Source organism: Denticeps clupeoides, chromosome 14, assembly GCF_900700375.1.
Source record: "Denticeps clupeoides chromosome 14, fDenClu1.1, whole genome shotgun sequence".
Lineage (NCBI taxonomy): Eukaryota > Metazoa > Chordata > Actinopteri > Clupeiformes > Denticipitidae > Denticeps > Denticeps clupeoides.
Genome location: NC_041720.1, coordinates 7,351,860 through 7,365,532, shown reverse-complemented (window position 1 = coordinate 7,365,532; position 13,673 = coordinate 7,351,860). Strand labels below are relative to the sequence as shown.

The window sequence follows — 13,673 nt, the reverse complement described above, 5'->3', positions numbered from 1 at the left end:
AGGTTCAAAATACTGATGCTGTCCTACAAAGCCGAACATGGAGTAGCACCATCCTACCTCACAGCCCTTATTACACCTCGCACTGCACCTCGTATACTCCGAGCCTCCAGTACTGCTCGCCTGGTCCCTCCATCTCTGAAGGTAAAAGGAAGATGCTCATCTAGACTCTTCTCCGTCTTGGCCCCTCGGTGGTGGAATGAACTTCCCCTCGAGGTCAGAACAGCTCAGTCACTGAGCACCTTCAAACGACAGCTCAAGACCTTCCTCTTTAGAAAATTTTTAGATTAAATTGTAACTTTCTTGTTGTCGAACTTGTGTACAGAACCTACAACAGAGTGAATAAAAAGATGTATTCATAGTTGGGGGTCCTAGTGAACCGGAATTGATCTCTTCATCGATGGTAACTTGAAAGCTCTGGATCGCTCTGGATAAGGGCGTCTGCCAAATGCCGTAAATGTAAATGTACGTGAATGATTCCAGATTAACTCGTCTGTTGACTCACAGCTGGCTAAATATGCGTTCTTGTGTCTGAGAAACAAGGACCAAGGACTTTTTGAAGAAATCCATTTAAATTTCATTCGGAGTTTCTAAATGTATTAAATATATAAAAAAAAAAAATTAACGTCCTTCGAGCCGGATTCGAACCAGCGACCTAAGGATGACAGCAAAGCCACTACAGTCCTCCGCTCTACCAACTGAGCTATCGAAGGCGCCAGGTGTATACGCCGCCCGTCGGGTATATGAGGTATATTAATATATTTTAACGTTGTAACTTGATTTTATTTACCGTGTAAATATTTGTTTTGGGCTCTTTTGCTCCCTCGCCTGTGAGACTGAGTTCTGGCTGCGGGCTTTACAGTTACTCCGCCCCCCGTTTTGGTACAACGCTCTCGTGTGGGCGGGTCTTCCCGCCATTGGCCAGCAAGAAGTTTGAGTGACAGGTGCGTGCCTTAGACGTTGATCTGTGCAAGAAGCGCGCGTTTTGTGAAAAAGAAGTTGTATTGATTATATTTCTTGATATTTCTTGTTATTTAATGATGCCCCTTAATATAGTATTATACATGTTTTTGTTTCTGTTGTGAATGGTATTGTTTTTTTTAAATACAATATATATATATATATATATATATATATATATATATATATATATATATATATTTTTTTTTTTTTTTTTTTTTATAAAGGGACCATGATCCTTATCGATCCAATGTACAATAAATAAAGTGTAAGTATTTATCAAATATGTCTATTCTGCTGTGCTAGACGTGTGTTGTGTTATGATAGAATACTCTAACTACATTATTGTTATGAAATTTTACAGACCACAGAGCTGTCACTCAAATATTTGTGCAGTAATTTTGGCACAAATCTGATACCGAAGCGTTTTCCAGAGGGTGTCTGATGATCTTAGTTCAAGTGGCACCATTTAGGTGTTAACTTAGGTATTAACTTAGACTAAAAAGTAAGTGTAAGTAAGTAAAGCGTATTTTAAAAGTCATTATTCACTCTTGCCGGTTTTAGGGTTAAATTGTATTTATTGGTGATACTAAAAAAGGTTATACAGATTTATTTGGTTAAATGTTAAAAGCACCAATTCACTTCTCTCCATATTTCACATGTTGCCTGGTGTAAAAAGTAACACACTGGTATATCGCTTTGTTGAAAATTATGTATTTAATTTCATTTATTTGTGGAAATTAAGTATTTGGTTTGAAATGAAATGATATGACATTGTCTGCTGTTTTTAAATCACGGATTTTGACACAGTGGACAAATATCTCAAGATAGAATCTCTGAATTAATAAAAACATTAATAAAACTTCAAATAAAATATTTCAATGTTTTGAAATAATAATTGTTGTGGTTCTAGCTTTATGTTAAAATTTGTCAGTCAGTAGTTGAGACAAACATACAAACGAATGTATGAAAGTACAAGTACAGTAATATAATGCAAAATCATATATTCATGGTCATATGAAAAAACATGAATCCCAACAACACAGCTACTACTAATAATAACATATATTTATGTAAATAACCTGTTAATTTACAGTTTATCACAGTTATTTACAGATTTTTCCGATGATTTCAAATGATTTATTTGTGTTCTGAACTAATGACGCCTTTTTCATTTTTTATGTGAACTCTCCCTGAAGAGTGCGTTGTCTCCTGCCTTCCATTCTGATACACGGTCTTCACAGTTCCGTCTGGATACTCCCTTCTCTTGTAGTGTGAAGTGTGGATTTCGCGCTGCCCACTTGGAAACTCCACGGTTTTGTCCCCTTTCCTGCAGATTAAATAGACATGGGGAACAGGCTACAGTTGATCTGTTCCGCCTGACTTTGCTAGGATGTGTGAAGTCCTACCCATTAAGCTTAACAAAGGTTCCATCAGGAAAGGTAGTTTCTTCGCGGCCATCTGGGTAGAGCTGTCTGACTGTTCCGTCAGGAAAAAGAATTTCTCTGGGACCACCGGGATGATGTTTCTCTGATGTCCAAGTTTTAATGCTCCATTTTACCACATTGTACCGGTCATATTGTGGAACCGTAATCGCTCTTTAACAACATTATGATTTAAACACTTACCAATCTGGTTGTTTGGAAAGTGCAAGACTTCAAAGCCAGAAGGGTAAGTTGTGTGAGTTGTCTGTGTATCACAGTAATAATATACCTATCAATAATAAAAAAAAAAGAAAGGAGTGTCAATCATTGCAACACATGGGACACAATATGACATCATATTTCCACACATACCACTCTGCCATCTGGTAGAAGGTGCTTCACATCACCATTAAAGAATGTAATTTTGACTGACTTTCTGTCAGCCGAGATTTCTTTTTTAGATCCATTTCTAAATGTAATAACACGGCATCCGCTGGAGAGAAGCTTTTCGACCTGTCCATCAAAAGAAATAATCATCACTGCATTAATTTGAAGTTATTTACATCAAACCAGCTTCTGAGAGTAAAACCGACCTTGCCATCTGGGTAAAGTATTTCCTCCTTTACATCATTTGACATTAGCATAGATGGTTTTTGTGTTTTATGGACGCTTTTGGGACCAAAGCATTGCTGTTTCTCCTGAAAAAGTTCACATACATTCAGGTCAAAGGGACGAGAAGGAGATCAGGCAGGATCATGAATCACCGGGGAAACTGGAAACAGGCTGTCTGAGCAGGACCTCACGCCGCTTTAGCATGTGGTCTGAGTCAGATGTCTGACTGCCCGCTAAGGTTATCTGTTCCTCATTGGACGTGGAGCTGAGACTCTGGCGACCCCCCCCGCTTCTTTCTTCCTCCATCAGGCCCCCACAAACCCTTATTTTCTGAATATATTATGTGCAAACAGCAGGATATTTCATGTTCATCTATTTCAGAATGATAAACGCCAGGTACCTTTTGAGCAGAAGTGACACAATGGCTTTCGGAACTGCACGTATCTTCAGCGCTTCCAGAACATGAAGACAGTCTCCCTGCATAACAGTTTCATCACCAAAACTAACAAGGTATACCTTCAACAATGCAGCCAGGCACCAATAAAACCATACAGATATAAAATCATTTGTCTTACGGAAATATGGCCCTCCAAGCTCTTTGCTTCCCAGAAGGTTTGAATGAAAACGGTGACAGGACTATATGGAAATGAAAAAATTAGATATTTCTGAAATAAACGCTTGCAAGTTTAATTTGATGAGGAATGTTAATCTCACCTTTTCTTCTCTGGCTGCTTTTCTCTGAAAAGGTTGTCTGTTGAAAGCAGGAGTGGCACTTCTGGGATGAAGACCCATTCGGCCCTCAGCAAAGGTTTCTTTTTGCTCTTTGTTCTAGACGGGCAAAATATCTCAGTTTATATTTAATAAATTGTTTGACCATTCTTGGCATCTCAACAACAAAACTGGAAGTTTTTCTGGACTGGACTGAATAGAAAACCAATTCAAGATACCACTTTTAAGTTTAGTAATTTTTTTAACCAAATTCATAATTATGTGTAATCATTTTATACTTTTATAAATGTATTTTGGGGGGTGGGGGTTGCTATGATGCTAAATACTGTATATTGACAATGAACTTGGATCTTGAATCTAATTCAGGCTGATCCTGACCATGCATGCAACGTTTACCCAAACGTCACAGGCACAATGGTCCAAAATTTGTCACCAGGGCCTGTCTGCACCAACACAGTTCCAGTAAATGCCACATAACTATATGCATTTAGTAACATAGATAATAGTTGTTTTTCTGCCATTATGCCATTCATGCGTGCGATGTCCACTCTTTTCCATTATCCACCCATCTGTTTATAAGAAATTTGAATATTTGGATGGGCAAATTTGATATGTACAACAATGGATGTACGATATTAAAGTGTTGTTTTCTTACAGGTGTGTGAAGCCGATGTTGAGGGGGACAGGGGTTCAGAGGTTCCGGACTGTCGGCTTTGCCCCTCAACTGGAGGTTCTCCTGCACCAAAGCTTCAACACGACTCTGCAGCTGCGTGTGGGCTCTCGACCAACAGGACTCCCGCTGCTGTAACTGTGCCTGTATAGCCAGGATCTGCTGTCTGAGCTCCTTCGTCCACAGACACACACACACACCCATACACAAAGTACATATCCCATGTTAATCCAAATGAAAGTTTTTTAACACTTCCAGTCTAAAGTTCAGACTCAATCATGTTTCACGTAGCTGCTTTAAACACAGTTTAGACACAACTATGTTTCCAGCCTTTTTCTACACTGAAGACAAAACTATGATGTAACACATGGGGGGGGGGGTTACATTTACAGCATTTACCATTTACTCCCTGATCCAGAGCGACTTACAATCAGTAGTTACAGGGACAGTCCCCCCTGGAGACACTCAGGTTTAAGTGTCTTGCTCAGGGACACAATGGTACACACAGGCATGTGTGTTACCCACTAGAATACTACCCCCACAGTAGAAATTTTTCCAACAGTCCTGAAAGAGTTGAGAACTTGCGTTGTTCTCTCATGATCATGACCAACCTTTGAAGCTGATTTTGATTATGACAATAGTGCGCAGTCATGAAAGTGAAGAGAGGTGTTCTAATAGTCAAAACTTAAAAACTCACCTACTCTGTGGTGGTTATGGAGACTAAGATGAGGCCCTTTTGAAGGATCCAGTTCAAGAATCATATTTAGTTTTTTTGTATGAGGAGAAAGCAAGGTATGAACCATCGTGAAATGCTGCCTTCTCAGCAAAAGCTCCCTGCTTTCGAGTCGCTGAAATGGAGAGGCTCAAACTTTTAGCTATTTTTATTGTGTGTTTTGTGTGTTACATCATAATCCTGCTCCTGCAAAAAGACCACTCATAAATGAGTAGGTACAACCAAACGTTTAATTAACTTATACAATTCTTTTTAATAATTATAAAAATAATTAAATCGTTAAATAATTAAACGTATTAAATTCCTCAACATAGCCTCCACCATAATCTCCATAGTCTGCACAGACTAGCTGCGTCCAAACTTTAGTCTATTGTCTTATTTGCATGACTCTGAACGTTGGGTGCTGAGTGCCAAAGAGAAGAAAGTAAAGAAGCATTCACCAACATTCCCATCAGCACTTTACCTGAACTGCATCAGTGTTCACTTTGTCCCCGGAGAAGGTGCACAACCCACCATTTCCATCTCTGACAGCCGTTTTATCTCTGATGAGATTAAGATTTGGAGATGCAGTAATCACTACCTTCACCATTAGTTAGTTGTTCATCAGTGTCACGTTTCATTCAAGCAGCTACTAGTTCAAGCAGAACCTGAGAAACTGCATTGCATTCTCCTGTTTGCTTTTCATCTCCTCCAGTAATAAGCTGTGCTTCTCTTCAGCTCTAATGCCTTTGGGGTTTTTTTTCCGCTGTTGCCTGGATGTGTGAAGTCCTGCAAGAGCAAAATTTCACATGCTGGTCACCTGCCGAAAATTATGCAGGATCTTACACTGACCAACGATCTACCTGACGTACCGTCTCTGAAAACTGTAGTATTTTTACTGCGGTCTCTTTTCTGTCGTGATGACTTGACATGGGGGAACATGCTGGTTAGCAGGTTTGTGGTCACCCCACTGGCTTTGGGCTCAGGTCTCATGGCTTGCTGGAGATCAACTTCACTGAACTCACTGGAGCAGGAGGAAGAGATCCGAGGCGGGACTGTCACTCCAGCCTCACTCGCCGTGTCGCTAGCGTAGTCATCGTCTGACAGGTCCAGGTTCTGGTCATTGTTGCACGGCCTGGATAGAACCTCAGGGTCATCGTCACTGCTGCTGCTGCTGCTGCTGCCATCACTGGAGGTGCTGGTGTTCAGGGACCTCATCAACTCTGAGGCCAAGCTTCTCTCTTCTGTCTTCCAGGTTGGCTGTGTCGGTTCACATTCTGCAGAACTAGGTCTGTATTCATCCACCCGAACTATGTGGTCATTAACTCTTTTAAAAGCCACCACACATGCTACCTGGGGACGAGCTTTACCAGGGTGGGCATTGTTCAGGACAGAGGGATCAAAGTCACCACTTCCCTTTTGAACATCTGTCTCTGTACCACTGTGGCCTCTTGACTTTCTCTGGTCTCCATTCCTTTCTGAAGAGTAATGAACTGATTTGGTTTTGTCCGATTCATGGTGCTCAACATGGCTCTCCTTGGCGTCGTCCTCTTTGTGACGCTTAGCTGTCTTTACCTGCCGTCCCTCACGTATCTGGTTAAGAATGGTGTCCTGCACGTCAGTGTTTCCCTGCGGCCGAGTCGCAGATGTGCCGTGTGTCTGTGGAACCTGTGGAGTTTTCTTCTCTGTCCTGTCAGGCTGTGGAGAGGGTGCTGACGATCGGTGGGCCTCAGTGGCAAAACTCACCCTCCGGGGCTGCAGGCTGAAAGACGCTCGCCTTTCAATGTTGCTTTTAGTCTTCCTAAAACATGACGTTCCCTCGCCTTTTCTCAGGAAGAACTGCTTCTTGGCCATACACACGTCCTTAAGTTCTTTCTGAGGAAAGTAAGACTTGGTTGAATGAAGGTTTCAAAAGCAGATAAGGTTAACCACTTTTATTTTTTTTAAATACCTGACTTTCCTTTGGCAGTACGTCCTGCTCAAGTCGTAGCTGCTCTTCAACAAAGTCCTCAAATGTTTTCTTCCCAACTGCAGGTCTGATTGGTCTGAACACAAAAATGAACAAAAATGTCACAACAAACGAATGCGTCAAATCCTTTTTTGTTGTCGATATAAAACGATTGGTACCTGTCCTCGGAATTTGAAGGGACCCTCCTTCTTACACCAAAGGGGCTAACAGAGCAGTGGTCCTCAACTGCTTCTGGTGGTTCCTCTTTAATCGGGGAGAGGTTTTGCTGCCTCGACTCACCAGTGCCACAAGTATCATCTACAAATATGTAATGCCACATAACAATAAATATATTTTTTTATCAAATTATTTTTATAATGGCGTTACAAAAGACCGAAAAGCAAATGTAAAATTCACAAAATACATTCACAAAAGAACGATATATTCACAAATACCATCTTAAAATGATGCGAAAGGCCCAAAGGAATGTAGATTCTGGGACTGAATTCGGTGATGGGACTGAATGCTCATATTAAGTGTAATTAACTGTCAAAACACGTTTTGCTTGAAAAGAAAACAATCCGCCTCGGCATGTCTTAACTAGCGCTCTCCTTAGACTCGAAATACTTGTTTTTTCTTCCTTCTTTCATGTGGATAAAGCATTAGGAAACACGCCTGCTGAATGCCGATTGTAGATTGCCCTTAACAGGAACTGGTGTTGCAGCAAAACATGAAGAAATGTGCAGAAAATAATGAAAAAAAAATATTTTCGTGGTTTGAATATTTCACCAAAGTTTAGAAACTTGGGAAGCCACCAAAAAGGACCGAATAAAGTGGAACTGTGAGTCGCCTTCATCTTATGATGAAACATTTTGACCAAGATGACATTCTCTCATGCACGAGCGTCAGATGAGGAAAGATCTCAGAACACTTGAACAAAATGGACACGACTGACGGCTGTCAAGAATGCATGAAATGAAGGACTACTGGTGTCCAGTCATTCATTATATACAAGCTGCACTGAAGCTATTCCAGCGAATTCCCTGAATTAGCTAATTTTATGATTGTGGAGGAAATAACCCAGCCACTGGGGATCCATGTGACTATGTGTTTCCTATGTGTTTCCAGGAAGGATTGCATCAGGAAGGGCATCCGGCATAAAACCTTTGCCAAGTCAGTTGTGGACAACCATCTGCTGTGGCAACCCTTAATGGGAGAAGCTGGAGAAGAAGAAGAAGAAGATAACTGAAGAGGAAATCAAAAGTTTCACATTCCCAGTCCATGTTGTGAGAACCTGCCTTGCCCGGACATGTTGGCCATGCCTCTGACACCAAGGACACCAAACTCAAATTACCACACACTTTCATAACTGGGATAAAATAGGATCCAGTTCACACAGGAAACCAACGTTAGGGCTCTCCAGTGACGCGTTGCATGAGCTGCCATATCGTGTCATCCTCCCTCTTGAGAAAGTCTGCCGGGTTGTGCTGCTTATCTGCCCAGCCTGTGGTGACTGGTTTCCACAGGCATGGGCGGGACTCTGCCAACAAGTCTGAACGGTGTAAGTCAGCGCAGATGTGAGCTGCACTGAGCTGCTGAGGATCACAGCTGAGCTGAGAAGGACTCCAGGCAACAGTGGAGAGGCATCTGCAGCAAACCCTGCCACTCACACAGATGGATGCCATACTTTCAGGCTAAAGGTCCAGTTGTTTTCTTTTGAAGACAGATTCCACAGACTGAAAATGAGCAACCATCCAAGCGAGAACTGCTCAACAGAGGAGAATCCTCTGTATGTTTTCTATTCGTCCGTGATGATAGTGGAATTTGTCTTGGCTCTTCCGCTGAACCTTTCCGTGATCTATATCTTCATCTTTAAGCTGAAGTTCTGGAAGACCAAAGGCAACAACATTTTTCTGTTCAATCTGGTCCTGGCTGACGTCTTGCTGCTCATCTGTTTGCCTGTCAAGGCTGCCGACTACAAGAAGGGACAGCGGTGGAATGACAGCGACGTGGTCTGCAAGGCCATGCTTTTCGTGATGTTCTTGAACAGAGGGGCCAGCATTGCCTTCCTAACCCTCATCTCCATTGATCGCTACTTTAGAGTAGTGCATCCTGGGAAAAGAGTCTTCCACCGGATCCTGAAGAAATCGCCTATCATTTCTGTTTGCATCTGGCTAGTCTTGCTTCCAATGACCATCCCTACCATGCTGAAGACCTTCGAGTGCTGCGCTCAGAGTCGCGAAGATGACAACATAATCGACACCTTCAGGAAAATATTGTTTTTCTCCCAGGTTCTCATCCCCTTTGTGATCTTGGTGTTTTGTTCTGCTCAGATCATCAAAAGACTCACCCAGAAGAGTGTGGGAGACAAGACCAAGCTGCGTAGGGCAGTGTTCCTGGTCAGTATGGTCATGCTAGTGTTCTCACTATGCTTCTTGCCATCTACTATATCGAGGATGGTGCTCCTGATTGTCAGAGACATGGACTCTGAGGACGCTGAAAGAATTGCCGTGAACGTCTACGACGGGTTCATGTGCCTCTCGTTTCTGGACTGTTTGTTGGACCCAATAGTGTACTGTTTAACCAGCACTAAGTTCAAAGACGTGTACGTGTCAACCTTCCTCCCATGTCTCCGTGCTGAAGAGGAACAACCAGAAGAAAGCACACAGTCAGCTGGAAACAACCCTAATCCAGGGCGCGTCCAAACGACCCCTTCAATCAAATACCAGTGCTACTGAAGCCACAGGAATGCAGACAATGTTTGCAAGGGATGTTTCACAAATGTATTGAAGGTACTGCACAAGAGCTGGGGTTTCCTGAACTAAACGATTATTTCTACGGTGGTGTTTTCCAATCCTGCTCCTAAATTTTCCCACCCCAAACCAACCCCAGTCACTTTGCCTAATGCGATGGGTTGTAAGTAGTGCTGACTGGAATGTCAAATTTCCAGCAAAGAGCAGTGCTGGAAAACACTGCCAAGGGATGGTTGCAAAAGACAGACGATACAGTTAATTTTCTTTAAAAGAGGCCATAGATGTGATATTGTATAACCTGAAAGGTTAATTGGAGGTTGCGGTTGTAATAGAGTTCTCCTCCAGGGTGTCACAAGCTTTAGTTACAACTGGTGAAGTCATAAATGTCCAGGAATTTCAGGAAACAATGATATCATGATGAATGGGTGTGGACATTCTGTTACAACAACAAAGAATCTGTATTTATGTCTATATTTGTTTCAAATTCCACAGTTCAAATGCAGGTCTTCATTTATGAATTGTGATTTTGTCTGTGCTTCATACCCGTGTTGTGATTGGTTGTGTGAGAGCTGCAACTTGCTGCTTCAGGCTGTAATCCAAGTCTGTCAGGAATTGAAGTGGTGCTTGGGAAACAGTTAGCGGAATCCAGTGGATTACCAGAAACTAGTGAAGGAGACGAGGCCAGCCATTGTGCAGAGAGGGCGGGGGCTAACATCAGTCCTGGGAAAGGAAAGAATAGATCACATGGAACAAATGATAATTGACACCCTGTGGTCTACAGAGCCATAATTTGTCTGTTTTGCTTTTATTAATACAAATTACTATACTGACCTGTCAATTACTGTGAAATGTCAATTTGTTAATAAATAAACATGAATATTGCTTTACTTAAAATATGAATGTATTATTGTTTAATTTTGTAAATTAATAAAGATGACACCAGATGTCTTGAAAACCACTGGTTTATTAATGATTCTATAAAAAAACATAATTCAAATGTAGTGACCTGATGTGTCCATATCTGTTTTAGGAAGCTGTGTGGCCTAGAGACTCAAAATATGATTTGGAAGCAAATGAGATGCCCAAATAGGCGGAATTCCCTTTTCTGGGAAATGACTTCATACTAACAAATCAAAAGCGAAAGTATTTTAGACTAGGAAGATATTATGGTGAGATGGTAGAACAGTGTTGTCATGGCAATGTGTCTGTGATTGAGGCATGTGGTCTTGCCCTTGCAAGAGTGAAGTAAATGTAAGAATGTAAAAAAAAAAAAGTTAATCATTGTTAATTGTAACCATGGTAACCAAAATTCATTTCATTGTTTGTGTCATAGTGACACATACTGCGTTACACTTTTAAACTTCTCCTAATAGTTTCCATTGCATCCAGTCATGTGTGTGTGTGTGTGTGTGTGTGTGTGTGTGTGTGTGTGTCAGTGAGCATGTGGTATGGTATGACCATTTATACTGGTTAGCTTCAACAAATGAAATGGAAACATGTGTAAGTGATAGAATGCATAGGATTGAAAATGTATGAACATGACATGAATAATGTTAGAGGTATAATTAGGAGCCGGACAATATAGTGGAATCTCAGTTATTAGTATCTCCATCGTCTGAAAAATAAAACAGATCTGTGACACACGCTCACCCACCTGGGCTGAGGAGGGAAAGCAGCCGGTGTTGCTCTTGCACCACCCTCTGGAGCTGCTCCAAGTGCTGCTGCAACCACTGCTCTTGCTGCAGTGCATTCTGGAAGGGCCAAAAGAGAAAAAAGGGGCATCTTCTTTAACCCTTTAATTCTTTAATGCCGTGCTCATCATATTTGAGACATTTATTTTTTAGACCCATTGCATTACCATGAGATATAAACTCTTTTGTATACTGACTGATTATCTTCTGGCCCCTGTTGTATACCTTTTGCGCTACAATTCACATACAGTCAGAATAAGATTTAGTGGTAAATCAATGGTCATGTGTTATTTTTTTCTGGATATGATATACATTGTCATCCATAGTCCACAATATACTGTTTTGATGAATCAGTTATACAATTTACAGATTGACATGGTATGTTTACAACAAATAATTAGATATTTATGAATTCTGAGGTCTATGGAATGGCTAATTTATAGATATAGATATAGATGGCTCTAAGGAAGTTCACTATTGAAGATGTCCTGCACTTGTTTGAAGGCAATTTGTATAGACAGAGTGGAAGAAAGGAATTGGACTCCCAGTGTAGAGCATGATGCATGAGCATTTGTTATTGCCCGAAGTATCAAAATACGATACAAAAACATGTTATGATACAAAAACATTTCAAATATGACACAAAAATATTAATTATTTAAAATAAAATGATGAATTATTTAACATTTAAAAAATGTATTCTTGTCTATTATTTCTTGGTTCAGGCATAAAAATGTTAATTTCTCTGTCTTACATTTTATTTTTTAAAAATAAACAACCTGAAAAAGAGAACGCACATCAACACACTGACCTGCGGGGCTGCTCCCTGCGGTGGGGGGTGTAGTGCATGCTGCCTGCTATCTGACATGTCACCGCATGTCACCTCATGGCTCTGGAAATGGTAACACGGCTGGACACTGTAGCTCAGCTCAGCTGGTCTGGGATCACAGCCACTTCCAGTTGAAGTGGATTTTTTTTATGTTTTATCTAAGAATTAAAAAAAAAATGTAGCTCATGTATACAGTCAGTTTAACAGTTTGCTAAGTGAGTTCTATTGGCATAATAAATCTTCTTCCAGATGAGATTAATGCAATATCTAATGGTAAACGAGTTTAAACATTAATCAATTAAACAGTTAATTATACAATAAAATACATTTTACCTTAATTGCCAAAAGTCTGTATGAACACTTTCCCAGTGTGCTGCATGCGTTGGAGACAGAAGTGTTTAATCTGCTAGTAGTTATAGAAACTGCAAACATACACTCACACAAACACTCACACACACCCACACACACTCACACACAAGAAACTTCCACTCAGTTACAAAAGCCACAGACATATAAATGATATAAAAATTTAAAGTGTATGTAAGTTTATGTAAGCTTAATATTCTTTATGTAAGCTTAATAACAGATTTTATCAACACAACATGGTATAAATAATAGTAATAAATAATATTTCATTTCCATTCCATTGAAACAAAACAGTTGGCTTTCACTTTATTCTGAAATACTGATGTCTTGTGGGACTACACTGTTGGAGTTCCATCAAGAACTGAGTCCATGAGTATGGTGACCAGGGAATTCTGCATGTCACCCTATCCGAGTTCCACCTAAATGTGCCACCACTCTGGTTTAAACAGGACAGTGGACAACAGGACGCACACACCTCCAGGCTGTGGAGCAGCATCAAAAGAATGAAGGAATGCACATGAGAGCACATGCAGTTCTTTCATAGCACTGCCTCACTTGCAACATCTTGTTATAATGTTAATCTAAAATGCAATGGTAAAGTTAAAAAATATTGCTAATAGAAATGTCCAGACCAACAAAGTCTCCTGTGGTTGGCAAAAATCTAACATTTCCATATATTTAAACATTTTCAGAATTAATTATTTAAACATAGTTTTAGTCACCTACAGTGGTAGCAGGGTGGTAATATACTGTGTGTGTTTGTTTTTAGGAATCTCCATATAGATATAGAGACATGTGGCAAAATTGCAGGTACATTCCAATCCATGTAGAAAAAAATGCTAAATGAAGATCATTAATCAGTATTGCTTTGTTACACTAATACAACCAATGCTCCTATATACTAAACCTATTAATAATATATGTACTTTTTCATGTTATATAGTATTGGTGATGATCATACCTTGTCTTTATATACGAGAAA

At 40.4% G+C, this 13,673-nt stretch overlaps 2 protein-coding genes and 1 non-coding gene across 3 annotated transcripts; 1 reads left to right on the top strand and 2 right to left on the bottom strand.

Annotated features, from left to right (window-relative positions):
* Positions 1-624: 624 nt before the first annotated feature.
* Positions 625-710, bottom strand: trnay-gua (transfer RNA tyrosine (anticodon GUA)). Its single transcript is given in 2 exon segments — positions 625-660; positions 674-710. It is a non-coding gene; the product is annotated as a tRNA-Tyr (tRNA).
* A 1,029-nt stretch (positions 711-1,739) lies between these two features.
* On the bottom strand, positions 1,740-12,728 carry LOC114763873 (centromere protein J). Its single transcript, XM_028953684.1, has 18 exons — positions 12,659-12,728; positions 12,308-12,483; positions 11,460-11,556; positions 10,349-10,525; positions 7,232-7,370; positions 7,056-7,149; positions 5,977-6,979; positions 5,773-5,893; positions 5,589-5,667; positions 4,378-4,566; positions 3,708-3,821; positions 3,569-3,629; positions 3,394-3,470; positions 2,975-3,079; positions 2,754-2,894; positions 2,586-2,670; positions 2,367-2,487; positions 1,740-2,287 (listed from the first exon to the last, which is right to left on the bottom strand). The coding sequence occupies exons 2-18, from the start codon at positions 12,362-12,364 to the stop codon at positions 2,098-2,100; spliced, it is 2,850 nt and encodes a 949-aa protein (XP_028809517.1). The 5' UTR covers positions 12,365-12,483; positions 12,659-12,728; the 3' UTR covers positions 1,740-2,097.
* Positions 8,580-10,631, top strand: gpr31 (G protein-coupled receptor 31). Its single transcript, XM_028953685.1, has one exon. The coding sequence runs from the start codon at positions 8,795-8,797 to the stop codon at positions 9,788-9,790; it is 996 nt and encodes a 331-aa protein (XP_028809518.1). The 5' UTR covers positions 8,580-8,794; the 3' UTR covers positions 9,791-10,631.
* Positions 12,729-13,673: the final 945 nt, after the last annotated feature.

Bases quoted from the DNA above. Each gene is read 5' to 3' on its own strand.
- gpr31 (XM_028953685.1), top strand. From the start codon at position 8,795: ATGAGCAACCATCCAAGCGAGAACTGCTCAACAGAGGAGAATCCTCTG.
- LOC114763873 (XM_028953684.1), bottom strand. From the start codon at position 12,364: ATGTCAGATAGCAGGCAGCATGCACTACACCCCCCACCGCAGGGAGCA. The intron at 10,526-11,459 runs GTGGGTGAGCGT...TTCCTTTCCCAG, and splicing joins GCTTTCCCTCCTCAGCCCAG to GACTGATGTTAGCCCCCGCC. The intron at 7,371-10,348 runs GTATGAAGCACA...ACATATTTGTAG, and splicing joins CACAACCAATCACAACACGG to ATGATACTTGTGGCACTGGT.